The sequence below is a fragment of the Solea solea genome, chromosome 8 (genome assembly GCF_958295425.1).
Source record: "Solea solea chromosome 8, fSolSol10.1, whole genome shotgun sequence".
Classification (NCBI taxonomy): domain Eukaryota; kingdom Metazoa; phylum Chordata; class Actinopteri; order Pleuronectiformes; family Soleidae; genus Solea; species Solea solea.
In genome coordinates this window covers 19,418,041-19,439,622 of record NC_081141.1, presented here as the reverse complement: position 1 = coordinate 19,439,622, position 21,582 = coordinate 19,418,041, and the positions used below count along the sequence as shown (strand labels likewise).

Below are 21,582 nucleotides of genomic sequence, written 5' to 3'. Positions count from 1 at the left end.
AAAATGTCGCCCTTTCAAGACAAAATTCAGAAGAAAAACTGAAAGAATTGTTTTCACCGAAAAAGCATTTTATTTACTTAACAGTGAAAAAAGAAAGGCAAACTAAGTAAAACATGTTGGCATTAAAACAGAAAGAACCAGTCGGGCGAGCAATCAACCTTCAACAGATATGCAATGGCACTCATGTGCCTACAGGTGGCAGCACCGAGTACCAAGCCAACATTTCAACAAAACCTTCAAACATAGCCATTTCTTGTGTGTATGTAAAGGGACATGCATTTTATGCCGACACAGAATTCAAGCCATAAAAGAAAGAGGGAAAAAGAAACCTGATGAGCAGTTGTTTTCTTCATATGCTTGTCTGCTTGTTCAACTTTGCTATGCAGGTCTTTTCCTTCAGAAACCTTCATACATCCATTTCTGAGCCTTTTCTCCCTTTTCTGTTTCCCTGTCAATCACAGAGGCAGAGAAAGTACATCATTATCAATAAAGAAATGTGTTACTGGAGCATTTTTAAATTTGATCCAATTCTTAAAAAGTAAAATAAAAGTGACAGAAATGCAGAATACAGTACAACTGCATGTAGTGCCTGCTTAATGTTTTATGTCTGTGTGTTTTGGGGGTTTTTTTTAATAAAAAGATTCATTTTGCATCATAAATAAAATATTGTGAACTAGTTCTTGTTCCATATTACATGAAACACTTTTATTTTGTAATTACATGAACTATGATCATAAATATTACTTTGATTTTTTTTCTCAAAATGTTTGACTTTTTTTTCCACTTAACCGGCCCCCTACTGACCAAACTAGACCCTCAGTGGCCCCCAAGTCATTTGAGTTTGCAACCCCTGCAATGGATCATCTGCAGTTTCCACATGTCACCAATCTTTCTACAGCAATGTGAACAGTTCATAACGTCAGTAATCGGTTGTTTCCTCTGCAGTGTCCTCTATCGCTACCTGGCAAATCTGCCACCATCATAGCAATCTGTCACATACACTTGGCTTTCATATGGAACAGGAAATGGCAACAGACCCATGATTTATTATGTGACTGAGTGAAACCATTTTGATTGGACAATGTGCCTACTGCAGTGACACTTCATTTACAATAAAAGTGGAAAACGTACACATTTGGACATGGCCTAAATGCACCAGTCCTACATTGTTAGGTTGACATTTCCACAAACCAAGGAAATTAGAGCATGAGTAAATATCTGTACTCTCACCTGATGTCTCGGTTGTTCTGACTGCAGACCTTTGATTTTAGATCTTTCTTGTTCAAGGGCAGCGTGCAGTAATGTTACCTACAAAAGACGTACAATAAATACACATAAAAAAAAAAAAAATAAAAAAGTACAACTTTCTGAAGCAGCTTCCTTCAATACTCTGTAATCATCTTTATTTTACTATAACACACCTGTGATGACAGTTCTTCTTTTATATTTAGTAGCTCTTCTACCTGTAAAAGGATTTCTGCTTTGTCTTTCACTGAGGGAGAGAGAAACATCATTAAAATCAGACAGACTACAATATCCATTCATCAGGAAAGAATACATGAGAAAATTAAGAGAAATGGAAGGTTGTTAGTTAGCTATTGTTATTTTGGTGACATTCAACTCACTCTCTCCCTGTTGGAGCATCTTAAGCAGCTGGGAATTTCTAGCTTTCACCTCTCTGTATTTCACCTGAGGAAAAAAGAAGAAAACAAATATTTTTTATGTTATTTATATAGTCCCCTTTTTACCAAGACACCACTCTCTTGACTCTAGTGATCATGATTTGTATTCTCTGCCAGTTGCTCGATAATCAGCAAGTAAAGGCAAGGGTGTGTTCATAAACCAACAACTCCTGCCTAGTATACCATTATTTTTTATTTCCCTGCACTTTTCAGGTTTGAAATATATCAAGAAAGAAACAACATAACATGAACCTGACAGGGAACAGCTGAATATTTGACTAAAGAGAGCCAACTCTTAAACTTGCAAATTCGATGATATTCCAACATTGCAGAGGAATTCTAGAAAAAGCACAAGGTTATGAATACTGACCTCCCACTGTGATATTGTCTTTTTTAGCACTACTATTTCCATGTCTTTCTTCTCGAGATCATATTTCAGCTGCTCTGCTCGTGGGTCCTAACAAGAATAAAATGAGAATGTTATTCTCACAACCAAGAAAGGAAAATCAAAGTTCACGTAGGGGACGTCACATTCAGTCAAACACACACACACAAAAAAACCTGTGTTCATGTCAAAACCTGAGGTAAAATGCACACATACAAGTATTTTGTCGCCTACTCACCGGTTCATGTTCTGTAGATGTGTTTACTTCTTGTCCCTGGCTGGTAGTGAACTGCTCACGTCTTTTTTCCTGCTGGATAATCCGACTGATGTCGTCTTCCAGATCATTAAAAAATTTCTCGTCCTGACCAGTTCCTAGTGCCGTGTTGGCTGCTTTAGGATCCTGGGTAGGAACGGGATCAGTTTTTCCAACTGCAGTGTAGTGCGCCACATCACACATAATATTCACCCCGAAATAAAACCCTGCACCTCTTCATCATAGGGATTTAATATTGTTACCTTATATCTATATTGTGTTTGTTCTTGCTCACCTCTTTTTCTTGTTTCTTACATGAATGTTCTGGAAAGAGACAAAATACACAGACCTAATATTTAAAACACACATTTTTCAGTCCTAAAGGGAGTCATAGGCTGAGATCCAACCCTTTTGGCATTTAAAAAGTACAGAGCAAGTTTATCTTACCTAAACTGCCTTCAGCCTGGAAGTCCTGCAGAGAAACCGTCTTTTTTTCTTTTGCCTGCTGATTCTTCTTTTTGTCCTTCTTCCCTGCGCCCTCTTTTCCTCCCCGTGATTTGGGCGAGGACGCGTTTGTGTTGCTCTGTGAATGAAAGCAGATCATTTGTCAAAAACTAAGATTACAGAACAATTCTCCTTTCTGTTGTAAGCATATGATTACTTTCTTACTGAGAACTATGCCAAATAATTCTAAAGCTTAAATTAAATTTATGTTTATTTATGGTAAAAAAATATAGATTTATAAAAATTGTGTTTGCATAGTTTGAGCTCTATTTTTCATCAAACAGTGATTATAAGGTTGAATGGAGAGCTATGCTGACCTTTAGCTTAAGTGGGAGAGTATGTGTGAATACACATACATATATATACATATATGCACACACGCGCGCGCACACAGTACCTTTTTCTGTTCAAACTCCAATTTACTTAAAATCAAGGCCTTTTCCAAGTCTGCCTCGTATAATTCAGAGGTCATCTGAAAGGAGAATAACACAAGTGCGCACAATTTCTGTAAGGTCAGACATGATCTCATAGAAATACAGTTATATCTATGAAGGACAAGAGACAAAATACACACACAACAAGGAAGTGATCAGTTGGGTAAAACTCTCAAAATGGTCATTCTAACTGACATTTTTGTTATTGGAGCGGTGGTTCCCTCTTACCTGCTCATCCCTCTGCTTCCATTGCTGCCACCCTCCTGCTGGTACGCTCGGGGCTTCTGATGAAGGGCTGAGAAGATCACTTGCTATTCCTGACAGTGTCATAGAGGCAGGTGGGACACAAGACTTCTGCGGAATCTTCTTGAAGGCCAGGTTACGCAACTAAACAAAAAGATATGGTTAATCCAAACACTGACTGAACATGACATTACAGCTTTACTAAGTTTGGTTGTTAGATTTGAAAGCCATAATGTTCACTGAGAAAACAAAAAGCTCAGAGGGATAAATGTGTGAGATCTGTGCTGTCTTTGAGTAGAGCAATTAATGTTCACATAGCTGCAAATTACGATAAATGTATGTGTTATTCTAACCTTGTGTCTTATTCATAAGTGGAACAATTACTCATATGGTCAATAAAATGTCACACAAGTTAAATCATTCTAAAATGTTAGTTATTCCTACAATCCAACAATACACCTCCAGATGCTTTGTGCAGCACTCCACTAGACTGAGGCCTAGTCCACACGTATTATTAAAAACAGAGCTTGGGCCTTATGTCCACATGTAAGTGGAGTTTTGTGTTTCTGTTTATCTCTGTTTATCATTCTCAGATCACCTACATTTCCCCAGGGAATGTAGGTCATGGCCCAAGACATTCATAGAATTTGGTGGTGATCCAGACACAGATCCAGTTCCTGAACTATATTAATCAAATGTTAACCCTAAGAGAAAGGGGAGTGTATGAAAATGGCTAAACTGTCCGTCTTGGCAGAGGTTTGTGTTATCAAAGTGCTTTCTCTAGTCTACCTAATAAATCCAGCCTCCTGTACGTTAAAAAGCTGAAACGAAACTGATTACAATGTGTCTGACAACAGAACAGTGGTTCATGTCACTAAACGGGTGTCATGTATATGACCATGTAATATGTTCATGTATGAATCAGTGCATGCTGACATGCTTCAGTCTAAACCGTCACCTCATTTGCTTCACTCTGCTGCTGTTCCTTCTTCTTCTTTTTCTTCTCTTTCTTCTTGTCGTTGCCCTGAGTCGCTTTCGCCCCGGGTGTCCCTGCCTTCCTCTGCCGGGGCTTCCCGGAGGATTCCCTTGCGCTTTTGGTGCTGCTCTTCCCCGGCTCGGACGTATCAGAGTCCGAATCCGAGTCTATCTGTAGCAGGGCGAAGCGGGATGCAGTGGTGGGGACGGTGATCATAGCAGATGATGCCATTGCGGAGTGGAAACTGATGATGAAGAATATTAAAAACAATTCAGTCAGGGTAACCGAGTTAGCCTCTGGTGGTCGCGTCTTTCTATTAAAACACATTCCCATACCTCACTCAACACATTTATTTCAAACAAAACTGTGTCGACACAATGGCGATAGATAAATTCGACCTCTTTTTAAAGTCAGCTAGCTAGCATTGGAAACATGCAGGTTAACCTAGCTTGCTATAAACGCTGAGCCGTTTTGTTAGCTTCAAAACAAGTACAAAAGTAGAGGCGAATGACAGTTAACGACACAAACGTGTGTTCACGTTAACATGTTGTTCCTGGTACACGCGCTGATATGTGCTGAAAATGTAATACTCACATAAAAGTTGGTAGAGAAGACTTTCACCTGTTAGTGACGGGACTGACTGCTTTGCTACCAAACTATTGTCTGGCTAAGTACAGCAGCCCGGAGGGGCCAAAAAGGAGAAAAGGCTGGGAAAGGCGTTGTTATATTTAAGTAGCCCAATCCAATCAGAACCGGTACCGCCATTCAGTCACGTAAACGACCGCTGCCTTCGTCTTAACGACACCAATCTGTTGAATTTGGTGTCATTATTAAGATACAACCAAATATATATACTAAAATGTAAACATTTTCAGAGCAAAATGGCTTCTCCAGGCAATAGTCAGTATTTAAGTGGGATTCGCTTTACACTTAGCAATACTTTAAGTTTTCTTAAGCAATCTTCTAGTAGGCTACCATAGTTCACAAACTGTGGTATGAGTACCACCAGTAGTACACGAGTTTCCTCTGGTGGTACTTAGAGTTACCTTATCTGTCACTCCATCTTAATCTAATTTCACTATACCAGTGTCAAAGTTAAAGTTAATTAATCCCCTTAGGGAAAGTATTCCTCTGCATTTTGACCCATCCTAGAATTAGGAGCAGTGGGCTGCCACACTGAGTAGCGCCCGGGGAGCATTGGGAGTTGGGTACCTTGCTCAGGGGTACCCCAGCCCTTTTTGGCCGGGTGGGGATTTGAACCGGCGACCTTCCGGTCAAGCCTTCCGTGGCCAAGTGGAAAGGGAACTTGGCCACGGGCTGCCCCTCTGAAGTAAATGTGAAGAGGAGGAGGATGATGAGAGAGCAAATGATCTGATTGGGAGAGAATCCTGTGAAATGTCCATAGCTGACTTCTCTAGAGCTCAGTATTCTCTGAGGTGATACTTGGTATAAACACTGTTCTATTATAGTATATTATACCAGACTTCTTTCAGCACCTACACCAGTTTATAGTCTAGTCTAGATATAGACTACGTCCTTTACTTCTCTGTCTGTCCAGGTGATCCCATTCTGCCTCTGTGAGTATATGCTGAGGAGCAGCTTCAAGATGGGTTTAAAAAAAACCTATTCACTTGCATCAATTCTGCAAACACACAAACTAAATGTAAAACATTTTTCATAGATAGATAGATAGATGAGGAGTCATTAGGGTACTTAAAGAGTTCTGCAACAAACAATTTTTTGCTTTGCATTTAGGAATGTATTTATAAACTTGGTCTTTGTAAAATAATTTAAACATCAATCAACACACAGTTTAGCTAACTGAACGTAGTGCACACAGTGTAAAAAAAAAAAGTGCATAGAAACACAGCACACAGAAAATCTACCGGCCGCTTTAAGTGCTAAACATTGTCACACATTAAGGTGTTGAACCTTTCCCCACTCACATGGAAGAGCTCTACAGTTGACTGGCAAACATTACCATGTTTTCTCTAAGATACAGTAGCTTTTCAACTAATAGTCTATGTAAAAGGAGAGGGATCAGCTAAGTGGATGAAACTGGTTGAAATTGAAAAGGATCACATTGTGCAAAATGAAAATAATCAGAATGTAGGATTGTCTGGTTTTCTCTGCAGCTCTAGGGAGTCCTCTAATATTGACTCTGTACTTTTGTCCACATCAGACTTGTGCCTCCCTGTGGAAAAACCAGAGACCTGCAGGTCAGTTGCAGAGATCTGTCTCAGTTGTCTGCGGCACAAACGGACTGGTGTCATCGCTAAACTTTGTCCACATTCACCAGTCATTCTTGCATTCCCACCCTGGGACTGTGTGCATGTTTGAATCAGGTTGTACTCTGACATGTTGGTGTTGTTGTGTGCTTGAAGGTCAGAGGATAAGGAGGGACATGAGGTTTGTTGTACACATCTCTTGACAGGGGAATCATTCTGTATCATGTGGTCTGTTTGCTTAGTATATATCTTTGTGTGTGTTGTTGCAACATGTTTCTGTGTTTGTACCTTTTCAGCGTTTATGTTTGTGTTTGTCTGTTTCTGCCTACTGTGTGTTTGTCTGTGCTCCTGTTCATGTGAGAGCTGATTATCAGGCTGCTGGGCGCCACTGCCAAGTGCTTTGAGCTTTTGTTTGAGCTGCCGGCTGTAGCTTTTGTAGAAAAACAGTTCTTTCTCCAGATGCTGCAGTCTTTCTGGGATGGCCTCCTGTTGCTGCCCTGAACTCTCTTCTAAACACACACAAGGACACACAGGAAGAAAATGGATCCATTATTTATGAGACCATTTGTGTGTTAACATTTTTGCAAGGCAGGTTTATTTATAAGGCACTATTATAGCCACATAGAAATTCAAAGTGCTTCACAGAGCCATGGAAACAGAAGGAGACAAAAAAAATGCACAAAAAAATATTTTTAATGTTATTTTTTTTTGTGCCAAGGCTGACATAACATTCCCACCTACCTTGAAGTTTTAGCGACACTAGCTCAATGTTTCTCTGGTAATCCTTGCACTGGTTTATGAACCTGCGGTCAGCCTCCAGGGCCAGGTGCTGCATGGTGGCCTCCATGTCCCCCAACGCTGCCTCTAGCTCTCCAACTCGAAGCTCCAGCTCTTCACTATGCAAACGTGAATGGTGCTCTTTCTCACGAAGACAAACAACCTGGAGAGGTTGATATTTATTATTTTCTTATTTATTATTTTTATTACACAGTAAAATTACAAAGACATTGGCAAAAAAATAAGAGAAAACGAGGACAGGGCAAAACGGAAGCAAGGGTGTATATCAGGTTGTAATATTTACATAAGGTACAAAAACTGCCGAGAAGTTGATTAAGTTTATAAAGGAACAATGAAAAAGGAAGCAATAGGGAAGAAGAGAAAATATCTCTGCTACATTTATGACACAGCTTTAACTCAAACCCATAGAAGGAATAACAGAAGAGGAGAAAAGGAGAGACATAAATCTCCAGCTGGAGAAGAAAAATGTAAACATTCAGATTTCATCAGTGCATAGTAAGATGCATTTTTAACAAATTAAGAACACAAAGTGCAGATACCAGGTGCATGTGGAATTTTATGTGCACATAGGGAATATAAAGAGATGAAATTGCCTACAAATCAACAAGACTTCTAGAAAAAGAATCTATAAATTCAGTTGCTATTGATTCAATGACATTTGGAGGACTGTGGCCTGGATGAATGAGAATCTTCACACATACTGTGAAAAACAAAGTAAAGAGGGGACTTATATGTACAGCTCAATACTGCCAATATACGGGGCCACTTAAGTAAAGTAAGATTTGAACTTCTGCGAGCAATAACATTTAAAAGAAACATTGTTGAGACACATGCAAGACATATTTGTGTCACAGTGTCTTCATTTGCTTACCCAGCTGTCCAAGTTGTTGATGGGAATGATACAAAACCCACATATGAATATTTCATGTGCACATTACACATGGTTGTTTTCCCCCATGTCATGTCAGGGGCTCCGTACCAATACACATGTGTGAGTGTGTATTTATTTCTTACCTTGTTGAAATATTTGACAAGTAGCTCTGAAGCCTCTGGTGGCGAGAGCTCCTTTAGCTTCCTGATGACATCACAGACACGAGAAGGTTCAGTGACCAACAGCTTGTTCTGTTTGTCCTCGATAAACTGGTTTTTAAACTCCAGGGCTCCATCGAGAGCCTCAACAGCTTCGTCCAGCTGGAGCAGGTGATATTCCTCCTGTAACAAAGATGGTCACTGAGAGTTAATTTGGCTTTAATTCAGCAAAATCCTGTCAGTTTAATGTGGTTTCTTTCTCTCAGACCTCAGCTGTAAGTACTCTGTTTCCCTTCAGCTGCGCATCCAGAGTGTCTTTCCTCTTTTTAAGCATGTCTCTCTCTTTCTCCAGTTCCTCTGTGGTGACTCCTCCATTGGTGCTGCTCTGCAGATGCTCCTCCACAGACTTCAACTGCATTGACACTCGCAGCAGGTTCTGACTCAGAGCCTAAAATGTATGCAACAAAAAGACATATAAACACTACAGAAACAATCTACCCTGTAACAACACAGGACAATACAGAGGGAGACTGACCTGACTGGATCGTAATATCTTGACCTGCAGTTTGTTTTTCTCCTGCAGACAGGCCTCTCTGCGCAGCACCACCTCCTCTCTGCTCCTCATCTCTTCCTGCAGATCCAGCAGCTCTGCTCTCCTCTGCAGCACCTGCTCCTCCTGCTGCTCCAACCAACTGCTCTCATGCACCTGCAGTGAGGAAGAGGAGTAGTGAAGGGATTGTGAGGAGGGGAAAAGGAGCATAGAGAGTGAAGAATCAGAGGATAGAAATGTGAAGAGTCAGGCATTCAGAGTAATATCTTCACACAACATTTCTTTTTTTCTGTTGCATCAACAGCAAAGTTAAGATTATTTTACTGGTTTCTGTTCTTTAAAAATCTGTACGACTAACCTCACTCTGGCTAAGATCTTTGAGGTCAGTTTTCTGTCTCCGCAGACTGAGGCTGAACTGAAGCTGGTCTCTCTCCTGCCTCATGTGTTGAAGGCTTCGATACTGATCTTTCCGAATCTTCCGGTTCTGCACGAAAAGTTCTCCCAATAACCCAGGGTCTCCGTCATCTCCACTGGTCCTACCGTGTCTGTCCACCGCCTGGAACGTCTTGTCTGTGAAGACACGTGTACAGCAGATTTAATAAAAAAAAAACACCAAACACTTCTCTACCTGAGGCTCAATGGTATGGTATGATTCAGTGCTGCTATTCCCTGGACCTTCACAAATAAATATAACAGTCGATGATTGAAATGATCTAATTCAGATTAAAACAGGTTTAAAAGAATAATAATAATAAAAAATATACTAAAATGAATGAATTCTCTACAATATATGAGCTGGGTCATGCATTACTGTCTACGTCAGTATATTCTTTTTAATTGTCCACTGAGGTCACACTTTAAGTGTCCACACACCATTTACACAAACATACACCAATTACAGATCTATTCAAATGATTTAAACAGAATTCAGTCTGTAAAAAAAAAATATATGTATTTTGGATGTAAAACAAATCATACTGTCTTAATCCAGAATAAAAGGTTAAGTAAAACTACAAAACAACAGACATAGGAATCATTATATGAACACACCAGTTTTGTCCAGCTCTGTGATGAGCTCCTCCTTCATATGAATGTTTACTGACAGATCTTGGATTATTCTCTGAGTGACACTGGGCCGAAGTCTGGCAAGGTTCCCCTCAGTCCCTATGAGGAAAAAATTGTAATTCTTAAATGGAAACGTCTCCTTAGAGGATATATATACATATATTTTAAAATCTATAGAAATATCAACTATACCTGTTAGTCCCAGAGATTGCACTGATGGATTCCTGTTCTTCTGTGAGACAGTCCATGTTCGGGTTAAAGAACGGCTGAAGTAAAAATGACAGTATTCAATTAGTCACACAATTATGTACAAGTGCACAACAGGCAGTGAAATGTTATCATTAAATTAGGGATAAAGAGCGTTGTTACTCAACGGTTGCAATGGTTAACCTGCCACAAGACTTTTAAACACTCTGTGGTTAACTATTAATAACAATGGACTGACCAGTGTCCATGTCCAGGGGAAAGAAATCAAGTTGAGTCAACGTTATGCCCAGATGATTGATGAATAAATTGAGATAATAATGTATTTGGTTTTTTTGTATACGTGTAATTGGCAGGATTCACTGGAAAAGTAGTTGACTGTTGAGTTCCATCCACACATTATTCACCTTTTGGGATCGCAGCTCTCACAGTCCTGAGCTTCTTCTCATCAGATAAACAATAACACACACAGACATGTCTCATGTATGACAGATGACTTCCAGGTGACTTTTAAAAAGCCTGTCAGCTCCTATCAGACAAACTCACTTAAATGCCATGTTTTTCACGAGGTCTCCATCTTCCTCGCTGTTCCCTTGAACCCCGGGTTTGCTCTCTGCTTGTTGTCTTACGAATGGACGGATCACCTCATCCTTCTCATCGAGCTCAGCCAGAAGGCGCTTCCTCTGCACCTTAAAGGCTGCCATCACTCTCTCAAGGGAATATGTAGGGGGACTGGTGTGAATCTGCAAACACACATATACACAGCTATGAGCGACAAGACCACGTGACTGCACATGAGTGTATGTAGTAACACTGTACACTACATGAGATGTGAGGAACTGCTTTTTTCCAGCTGAGGAAACATTGCCAAAGATCTCTGGTGTCAAAGGGCGGACTTGAAATGATTATCCGTGCTTTTATTCATTCTTCTTTAGACGCCTGTTTTAATAAGCGAGAGCTTAACTGTCTCCGGGCAGATCAGAGCTGCTGCACAGCTTTTAACCAACACACCTACGAGAGAGATCACATCACACCAGTTTTAGAGTACATTTGGGTTCAAGCTTTTCAGGCAGTGGCTCCCAAACTACAGTATGTAACACACTGCCTCTGTCTTTACGCTGCTTAAATTGTGTTGATTCTTTTAAAAAGAAGCTAAAGACTCTTTTATTTAAGCAGACCTTTAGTTAGACGAGGGTTTTTATGGCTTTGAATCTATATGTCCTGTGTTTATGTTTTTATCCATTTTATCCTCTTTTATTATTTATTGTATTGTGATGTAAAATGTGCTATATAAAATAAACTTTACTTGCTTACTTATGACAATTACTGGAACAAGCAAGTGTATCTGTTACAATAGATGAATAAAACAGTTGCGTACCTTCCTGGGCTGCTGGTCTCCACTGATGTCTCTGATCAGAGGGACACTGTGGGGCCTTTTTCTTGACTTCTCAGAATCTTCTGCTTCCACCGTGGCCCCAGCTGCTGCACTCTGTGAAGTCATGATGTCTTTGCGCAGACGATCATTCAGAAGCTGCTGCTCCACCAGTTGTTCAGTCTGAAAACAGTCACACAAATGTTAGCGCAGACGTGAATTTAAACTAAATTAAAAACAATGCAGTGAATGGAGATGCTTTCAAACTTGTTCTCCTCACCTGTAGACGATTACGCTTCTTTTCCTGCTCTAAGGCTTCAAGGTTGAATTTGCTCTCTTGAAGGTGTTTCTCAGCATCTTTTCGTCGCTGTCTCAGTTCTGCATCTTTCTGCTCCAGAAGCTGCTCCTGTTGGTTAAGCACTTCCTAATAGTTGTAGGGGGTTTTAAAGTAATTAAACTTAATACAATTTTCTCATTTTTATTTTTTATTTATGTATCTTCCCGATCTAAAGCATCTACTGCTTTTTTCCTACACACTCGCATCTTAGGCTCTCTGAGTTTAACAGGTGAAGAGGAGGCAGAAATGACTAATAATCCAGCATTATTGACCATCTGGACAACAATTTTTGGCCTCCTACTTGGAGAAGGCAGGAGTCTTAATGTGGTACAGTATGCTGCAGTATAATATACGGCAGTAATTAAACAAAGTAAACAAAGGTGTCTTAGAGAATGCACTCAGAATGACGCTCCAACAAGGCCGCTCAATTTCCCACAGTGTCAAATTAATATACTCCCCTATCTTGGAAAGGTTAACAATTGTTTTTAAAATAAAGACTTGAATTCATGTCTGGATCACCACCAAAATCTAATCATTCCTTCCTTGGGCTATAACCTACACCCCAAGATAATTTCATACAAATTGGTCCTAAACTTCTTTTTGAGTTATGCTGCTCTGAAACTGACAAACCTAACCTCTATAGTGGATATAAAAACATAAACAAACGATATCAGCTCACACGATGAGGTGTGATTGCCATTGAACAAGCTCTTAATAATTGTTGAACGCATCAAATATTTGTAAACTTTTAGAGCAGTATGACATTGTTTCCTTCATGATCTGAGTCATCACCTGGCATTTATTGAGCTCTTCTCTCAGCTTTAATACTGTAACATGGTCAGGCTGGTCTCCATCCCTCTGTGAATCATCCTTGTTATCGATTTGTTGAGTGTTATTGACAACGGCCAGTTTCTCCTGCCATTCCTGCAGCCGCTGCCTGAGAGAATCACTCAGAGAAGGTGAAACATCTGCGAGCAGCGCTGCAGCTTCCTGTGATAAGACTTTGTAGAGTCTCAAGCTCTCCTCCTCTAGTCCTCTTCCACCTGCCCTCTCCTTTTGCATCTCCATCTCTTTCTCTTTCAGTAGCTCTCTCAGTGTCTGTACTTCAAACTCGAGCTCTGCTAACCGAGCAACGCTACACGATTTGACCTCCGTGCACGTTGCCCTGGGACTGTTGCGAATGTGACGGGCCTTGGTCGCGAACTGCAGAGCACCCAGAGTCTCGTCGGCGCTGTGGTGAGAGGGGCTGACACAGACCACCATCAGCGTATGTGCAGTGCCTCCCAGTGCATCGCGGAGGAGCCGGGTGATCTTGGCATCACGGTACGGGATATGTTGGCTCTGCCCTGTGCGACCCTGCTCAGATAGGGCACTGATCACTTTACTGAGTGCAAGCAGGCCAGTGTTGATCCGCACAGACTCTTGGAACCTCACTCCAGTGTTGCCAGTTTTTCCGGCACGCTCCGAGCCCGCCAGGTCGACCAGGCAGAGTTTGGAGGTGCGGACAGACTTTAAGGGGGAGTTGTCATTGTGGCAACACTGGGCGACCTTGAGAGTGATGATAGTGTGAGAGCGGCTGGAGCGCTCGTTCATCCCCGTGCTGGCGATGTGGCGCAGAGCTCTGCCTGTCTGTAGAACGCCGAGAAGCTCTTCTGCTGACGTTACGACCATTTCCCGTGCTCCCATCACCACTGAAAACACACAGAAACACAATATGATTATAGTTTTTGTTTTTTAAATATCTCTTGTTTTATTACAACGATTACTTTCTTCATTCTGTCAGAAAATGCACATTATTTACATGTACACATTATGAGGTAATAAGGGTTTAGTGAAGAGTGCTTTATGTTGGCTCACTATGAACCATCCAGACCACTAATGTCATCTGGGTCAGGTTTGCTCCGTGTGGAACAAACGCCCAGAAGAGCACAGGTCTGAAGAATCAAGTCATTCCTTTAAATGTAGCCTGAAAATCTACCTGTTTGCCACTGCTTTAAAATAAAAATTCACTGCTGCAGATCAACCGTAACTGCAACTTTTAGTTTTTTAGTTTTTGTTGTCTTTTATTATGCCTTTTACATATTTAATACTACTAGTATTTTTCTTTCTTTTTTTATTGTAAAACACTTTGAAATGCCTTGTTGTTGATATGTGTTATATTAATAAACCTATAGGGGCAATAGTACAGTACTTAAAACCACAGTATGCTGGCCTTTGACCTATGTTTTGATTTACTTGTCTACTGCACATCCAGACGATCTTATGCAACTTTTATACTAAACTGCTAGAGAACATTTGCATGTTTGTCTGAGCGTCATAAAAACACCTTTTCCTCACCTGTGTTGCCCTTATCGTCCTCTCTGATATGAAAGACTTTGTGAACGTTTGGCTGCTCCAGCAGGTCACGCAGCTCCTCTCTGTACAGCTCCATACATGACACCGACACTGTGGCCTCCAAACCATCGCTGCTCTTGTTCTTTTTCTTCTCCTCCAATGACAAGAACAAATCCTGGGCCACGCGGTCAATAATTCCTCCGTCTTCGTCTGAGGAAGTTAAGGAAGGACGGCAAATATGACCAGAGTAAAATATGTGTCACAACAGCAAAAAAGATCATTTTTCTACCACACAGAGTGCAATTATATATATATATAGATATACCAACTGCACCAACTGCACACACTCCTGGTATGTATATATATATACATACATACATATATATATATACATATATATGTATGTGTATATGTATATATATATATATATATATATATATATATATACACACAAACATAGTTGTTAGTTGGTGAGAGATGCAGATGAACCAATTTATCGAAATACTACAAGACCTGGCAAATACAGGAAGACAATGATAGGACCCAGACATGAGCCCTGTGGAACTCCACATGCAAGTGACAACCTGAAATCATAGTGTGTCTTGTGTTTTACTTTGTTCAAGTACTTTAAATTGTAACTTTTTCTTTTAAATGTGTAATTCTTTTTTTTTTTCTACACATGCTGTCAAAATAGTACTTGCACTTGAGTAGATTTTACTTTAATATCACTTATGACACTTTTATTTCTCTTAAAATAAACTCTTACCAACACTCCCTCCTTCCAGTGTGTATGTTTTCCCTGAACCGGTTTGTCCATAGCAGAAAATGGTGGCATTGTAGCCAGTGACAAGGTACTGCACTAACGGCTGGACGCAGGACGTGTACACTTCATCCTGGCCAACCGTTGGTCCAAACCCGTGGTCGAAGGAGAAGAGTCTGTCTGAGCCGAACATCACCTGTGAGGAGCCCGGCACCAACTGCACACACTCCTGGTGTTTGTGGAGCTTCTCTTTAGGGAGCAGCGGGCGGATGCGGACCGCCACCCGGACAAAAACCTCGCTCATCCCGCTGAGTTCAAAGTAAATGCTAGTTGTGGTTCTTCTCCGGTGTCTCAGCACCACGTATACAGGTGAAACTTGAAGTAGTTTTGGTTAAAACCCGACAGTTTACACACACAAAACACCTGATGCAGTCCTCGTGTGTGTACATTATGGTCGAAAGTATCCAGTGACGGAACTCTCCGGTGTGTTGTTGCTCTTCGGTTGCCGAGGAAACCGCCGCAGCGGCTGGGCTGGGTGCTTCAGGAGAGGCCGGTGACTTGAGGGCGGAAGTGGAACATCAAGGCAACAGCGCCAACGTGTGGACGTGTTTCTCCTTCTACTCACGCTTTTTCAACACAAAGAACGGTACATTAAGACCCTCAAGTTTATTAACTCAAAGAAAACTGAACAAACTGCGAATAGTTTTGTTTCTTTTGCTGGTTTGTTATTTCTGTTCACTTCTCTTTTCTGTTTTTAATAAATAAATTTTTTAAATATTTTTATTTTAATGTTTAACATTCATTAAAATGTATAACATCTTAACATTTCTTTGAACATTGTGGATCTTAAATACAGTTTTAATTTTGTTCGCGGCTATAGATGTATTAAATAAATCAATACTAAAGTCTCGTGAAAAATGTGAAGGGCCTGAGGATTTGCCCTGTACACATCGCGATGCAGAAATATGACTTGCAGAAAAATAATAATAATTAAAAAAAAAAAAAAAATTCCAACACTTATAAAAGTATAAAAGAAGTATTGAACATTCACAGTTTGGTACGTGTTCACACTGAGCGTAGGATCACTGTCGCTCTGTTACTGTGAGATGTTTGCTATAAAATGTTCCGTCTCATTAACAGGAAACATTTTTATTGACTGTAAATTGGACAACGGTGATACAACCCACACAGACTACATTAAAGACTGTGTGAAGCAAATGCAGAGTTTCTCCTCTTTGCACATTATACGTGTTAGGGAACATGTGGAAAAAATACAACTGAGTAAAGAATTTGAACTGTTTACATAACTAGTCCTCAAAAGCTGTATGATACAAACATTAAAACACAAGAACACACAGAGAAAAGCTCTGGCACTTTATTTGAAATATCTCATCATCAGTAGTAAATACAGCGAGTGTGATGTATGGGAATGTGCGCCATCTCTTTGTGATGCAGCTTGGCATAAGGCCACAGGTAGAAGTCTATGATGGCAGAGTTGATGTCACATGTCTGTCCGTCTCTCTCCTGCACCAGCTCGCAAAGTCGGCCTCTGATCAGCTCCACGGACCAAATGGAACAACCTCGGATCTCCACCTCTCTCCTGTCCCCTGAACACAACAGCTCACCTGAAAGAAACACGTATCAAACGCACATCGATTTAATGATTCATGTTCTTTATGCACATACAAACACACCTCGCTCACCATTCTTCAGCGTCTGCATCAGTGAGTCAGAGTATCGCAGTACTCCAAGGTACACGAGGGCCTGTGGGACCCTGTAGTCGGCAAACATGGTGAGCCAGTCCATGTTAATGATGTCTCCCTCTCCTCTGGCCTCCATGACACCCCAGAAATCTGCCACCAGGATCTGGGCTCGCTTGTAGATTGAGATTCTCTTCCCCTAAAAGTATAAAGTGAGTGTCAGAAAATACTGCTATACTGTCTTTGGCCAGGAGATGGAACCCTAACATCACCACTTCTTTAAATGCACATATTTATCACAGATCTCACACATAACACTCATATTTATTTACAGTGCATTCACTGCTCATGCAACACAGTCACCTCTGGTCCTAGCTATTCTTTCTTCCAAATGTTTGATACGATTACATTTGCTTACATGATTACATGGTTGACACACAACAAATGGATGACATCCCTGAATACCTGAACTTATTATTATTCAATTTTCAAACATTTTCCTCCACATCTACATGAAACACACATTGATGAACCTTAAAAACCTGCAAAAGAATAGAATTCTAACCTCATAGGTAGCTTCGTCCCTGTAGGAGGGGATCTTCTCCACGACGAGCTCCACCATCTTCCGGGCATCGTTCCCAGCGTGACTGATGAAACTGCGGAAACTTCCGCCGTGTTCCAGCAACACAAGGCCGCCTTCTGTCAGCACCTTGTTAGGCAGATTCAGATAACATATGGCAACGGAGTGGAAAAAGGAAATGTGCTGTGTGAGTATGCCACAATGATCAGTGAGACAGACAGAAGGTTACGGTAGTAGCAGCCGTGGATAATCAACTGAATGATGGCCGAGTTCCTTTTGTCTTCCTCAGTTTCATGGCTCAGTGTCAACACAACAACATCCTGACATCCTTTGTTTTTTTGTTAAATCAGACAGTACAAATTGAAGGCACCTATTTTCTTTCTCCACTGCACTGTAGATGTAGAACATTTCTGAAGTGACCTGTTAGTTAGCCCATCATTACATCGTATTTTTATTGTAAAGATACTTTATTCTGACCCTGACACTTAGTGACTCTTCTTTGTTTATTTATTTATTCTACATTTTGCACGACCTTGCATGCCCAAATTGCTTTTAATTGTTTCCCATTGTCCGCCTTAGATTCTACACTTGGGGTTTGTGAAACAGATTGTTTTTTAAGTGGCAGTGACCGAGCTGTAGAACATGAATAACACGATAATGCCAGAACCTTGTAGCGGTCCTGCAGCATCGGCATGGGCGTTTCATTGTCAGACCGAAGGACGTGTCCCAACTCCTCCACACTCATCTTAGAGAAGTACTTTGGATCAGTGATGGGTAAACCTGTGGAGTGAGCACAAGTCACAAGCCTTATTCATTTAGACGGGAACCGGAGGAGAGAAATAAGACCCCCAATGCTACCAAATTGTGGTTACAGTCAGTTATAATAATGTAGTCAATTTGAGATTCAATAAACATAATTTACTCCAACAAAGAAACGTGTGCTTTTCCAAGAAACTCTTTTCATTTTTTCTTTTTTTTTTAATTTTAAAAGGCCACATCTCCCCCCCCCCCACATTGAGAGCACTACTGCATAGAAGACATAATTGATTCATTTCTGGAGTCATTCACGCTTATTATAAATGGTGCACATGCAGGCACATACAGAGCAATTCAAGCAATTTCCTAGCAGTCGGTGATCATGTAAAGGGCGCATATACAATAATGGGCAACAGCGGTGCAAAACAAAAACGTGCAGAGGAGAAAAAAAAAATCTTTAAATGTATCTATAGGGGCATGAATAGACATCAATCTGTGAAGAAGACAGGGTGGCATCATGTCTCACTGTCAGAGCATGGCCCTACATTTGCCTCATAATTCTAGGTTTTCTGTTTGTTCATCAAGAGCCTGCTTTATTGTCCTGTGTTGATTTGAGGGAAATGTAAGTAGCAGCATCACCTCCTACACATCTGACTCCAGTCTGCCGTTTGTGTCGGCTAAATAAGCCTACAATTTAATTAAAAATACTCCTGTGCTATCTTTAAAACCATTGCAGCAGATGTAGACACAGAAAAGTCTGTGTTATACAGACAAATATGCATTATGCCATAAAATGGGCTATAATAAAATAAAAGCATCTCTTATGAGTATCTCTAATACTCATTGTGACTTTTTCTTGTAAAGTTCCTTTCAGAAGAGTCCAAGGATTATTTAATAATTATAAGCATGAAATTGTGTGTTTAAGGGGGTTAACATAGCCGAGATTCTGCCGTGACCCAGTAACATGTTAAATGCTGGTGTTAAAATTGTCATCTATAAAGGTTTTTTTGTTTTGTTCTCACCTTCTTCCATGGCCCTGGTGATGGCAGCACAAAGCGTCATGTAACCTGTGTACGTGGTCCCTTTATACGTCACCTCACACTGCTGGGTTTCTTTCTCTGGCCAAAAGGAGAAGTTCATGGTGTCGACCACAAACACCCAGTTCAAAGCCTGCACAGTTTAGCGACACAAGTTATTGACGGAGAGTCAGTGAGAAAAAAAATAAAACCACAATTCAAAGGCTATTTAATTCAATAAATCATTGTGCAATTCTTTATTTGACATTTTTTTTCTGTCACTTTCACATAAACACTAATACAATGCCATTTTATTGCAACTGCAATTAAGGGTATTATTCATTAATCATAAACTAATTAAATCCAGCGATACTACACTTTATGATACAAACATAGAGACGGTTGAGAGGCTACAAGAAAATAATGCTTTAAAAACAACTTAACAACTTTGTCTGTCTTAATAGCTAACTAGCAGGCATTAACTTGACTCACTGTTTGAGCCACAATTCACTACTGATACAGAACAAGTTAACACACAAATAAAAATCCTCTTTACATTATGCCATACTGTTCATATTTGCATTTATTTCTGCCCCCTGCAGACCGTTACTACCTGCCTGTCACTTCAATATTGAGCAGGTCATTAACTGAGAATGAATAATAGTATAAATGTTGATCACTACTTATGCATTATATGAAAAATGATATTTAGCACTCTGGGTGGTGCCAGCTGTGTGACCATACTCCCCTCGTCAGAAGTGGGTGCTGGGGCCAGTGGATTTGCCTTTTTCCAGCCACTGGCAGTCAGGACGTCACTGTGTTGCAGAGAGTACAGCATCTCTGCCACCTTCTGCACTCCTTCATCCTCCACAAACACATCCCGACTCCGCTCTGCGATGAACTGGCCAGACTCACGGGGAAGCAGCGGCGGTTCCATGAGACTGTATGAAGAAACAAATACACATTCTAAAGCAGTGCCCAGACTATTCCATGGGAGTATTGTCAAAGTAATAAGCTCTTACGTGCACATTCATCATTGCAAACTAAACTAAGGTTAGACTTGTTTTCTTGAAAGACTGCAGGAGCAGATCTGTTATGTATGGGCGGGTGAAGAGGGGAATGCAAATCTTACATACAGTACAGTTCAGCACTGGGGAAGTGGCATTTTAAAGATCGTCATCTGCATCATTAGATAATTTAAAATCAAAAGAATTAAGTGTAAGCAAGGGACGGTGTGAAAACCTCCACGTCATTGCAAATAGAATAGTTTTTTGTTTTTTCTTTAAATAAAAAAGATTATACATCTTGTGGCACTTTTAAAATAAATCACTACAACTCTATGTTGGTCACGATACACTTACGAAAAACTATGAAGGGTTTCCCTCATTCTCGATTGTCCTGATAAATCGACTAGAGAGCAAGTACCTTTTAAAACCGCGATACACGATATAAACAGAAATTTGTAGAAGGTCCCTAAGTGGAAGCCTTGTGATTGTGAGTGAAGGTCTTCCACTGTCAGTGGAACAACAGGTCAGACACGTGATAAATTCTAAATGACTGAGTTACTACCACCTCACAGTGGCCACGTGATTCACGTTACATACATACGTTATGTACATAAACACAAAATCCCCGTTATTTGCCCGAAACCCGCGAGTTGCCCGATTACATTCAATTACATTCAGTCAAACGAGCAAAGTGAATGAGCTGAACGTCGCCACACTGACAGTCAACCTTCAGTTTCCACACTGTGCACAAGCAACGCTGCCACGTTTTTTTATTTTTTAAAAGTACAACTTTAGTGACGCTGTGTTTCATTTCATGTGACTTTTTCACATAACTTACCAATGAAAGTGTGTTTGTTGAAAGATCGTGCCGCGTCGAGCTTCCGCTACCTGGTTCCAAGCTTTTGACCAATCAGAACCTCCTGTGTTTGCGTCACAGAGTGATGGACCAATCACAAGACGCCAGGAAAGGACACGTCCGTTAAGAATATAAGATCTAAGCGAAGTTATTAAAAGGAGAATATATTTCATCCATATTTTTGTAAAGTTAATGTTGGATTTGATGTTAACTGAAAGAATTGGCTATATTTTGGGCCTGTGTTGCAGTAGAAACATGGACTCATTTATATTTAAATATAAATAGGCAATAACAGTACAGAAATCCCTTCAACAGTATATGCAAAGGTATCAAAAGGCTACAGAGTATCTATAGATGGCTACGGAGAGTGCAAGATGCTCATGTTTGTTATGATATGATTAAATAATCCAGTAATCTTGTCTAAACCGGACAATGTGTTTGTTAGTTATTTCACAGTAATAGAAAGTAAGTTTGTGAGCCCAAATGTTTCTATGTCTCTTATGTGCAGGTTAA

General features: G+C 40.4%; 3 protein-coding genes across 3 annotated transcripts; all 3 read right to left on the bottom strand.

Moving 5' to 3' along the window:
- Nucleotides 1-47: 47 nt before the first annotated feature.
- Nucleotides 48-5,228, bottom strand: gkap1 (G kinase anchoring protein 1). The gene is made up of 12 exons (XM_058635182.1): nt 5,072-5,228; nt 4,460-4,721; nt 3,487-3,645; nt 3,222-3,296; nt 2,768-2,903; nt 2,616-2,644; nt 2,306-2,467; nt 2,053-2,139; nt 1,626-1,689; nt 1,422-1,492; nt 1,231-1,308; nt 48-448 (listed from the first exon to the last, which is right to left on the bottom strand). The coding sequence occupies exons 2-12, from the start codon at nt 4,706-4,708 to the stop codon at nt 407-409; spliced, it is 1,152 nt and encodes a 383-aa protein (XP_058491165.1). The 5' UTR covers nt 4,709-4,721; nt 5,072-5,228; the 3' UTR covers nt 48-406.
- Nucleotides 5,229-6,253: 1,025 nt separating this feature from the next.
- LOC131463531 (kinesin-like protein KIF27) lies at nt 6,254-15,718 on the bottom strand. Its single transcript, XM_058635288.1, has 14 exons — nt 15,161-15,718; nt 14,398-14,604; nt 12,853-13,751; nt 12,004-12,147; nt 11,730-11,906; nt 10,898-11,094; nt 10,340-10,413; nt 10,133-10,246; nt 9,441-9,652; nt 9,068-9,238; nt 8,801-8,980; nt 8,518-8,715; nt 7,447-7,645; nt 6,254-7,214 (listed from the first exon to the last, which is right to left on the bottom strand). The coding sequence occupies exons 1-14, from the start codon at nt 15,456-15,458 to the stop codon at nt 6,580-6,582; spliced, it is 3,705 nt and encodes a 1,234-aa protein (XP_058491271.1). The 5' UTR covers nt 15,459-15,718; the 3' UTR covers nt 6,254-6,579.
- Nucleotides 15,719-16,515: 797 nt separating this feature from the next.
- Nucleotides 16,516-21,143, bottom strand: qng1 (Q-nucleotide N-glycosylase 1). Its single transcript, XM_058636351.1, has 7 exons — nt 21,052-21,143; nt 19,957-20,147; nt 19,213-19,362; nt 18,102-18,214; nt 17,420-17,563; nt 16,858-17,053; nt 16,516-16,779 (listed from the first exon to the last, which is right to left on the bottom strand). Exons 2-7 carry the CDS (start codon nt 20,141-20,143, stop codon nt 16,550-16,552), a joined length of 1,020 nt encoding a protein of 339 aa, XP_058492334.1. The 5' UTR covers nt 20,144-20,147; nt 21,052-21,143; the 3' UTR covers nt 16,516-16,549.
- Between the last annotated feature and the right edge of the window lie 439 nt (nt 21,144-21,582).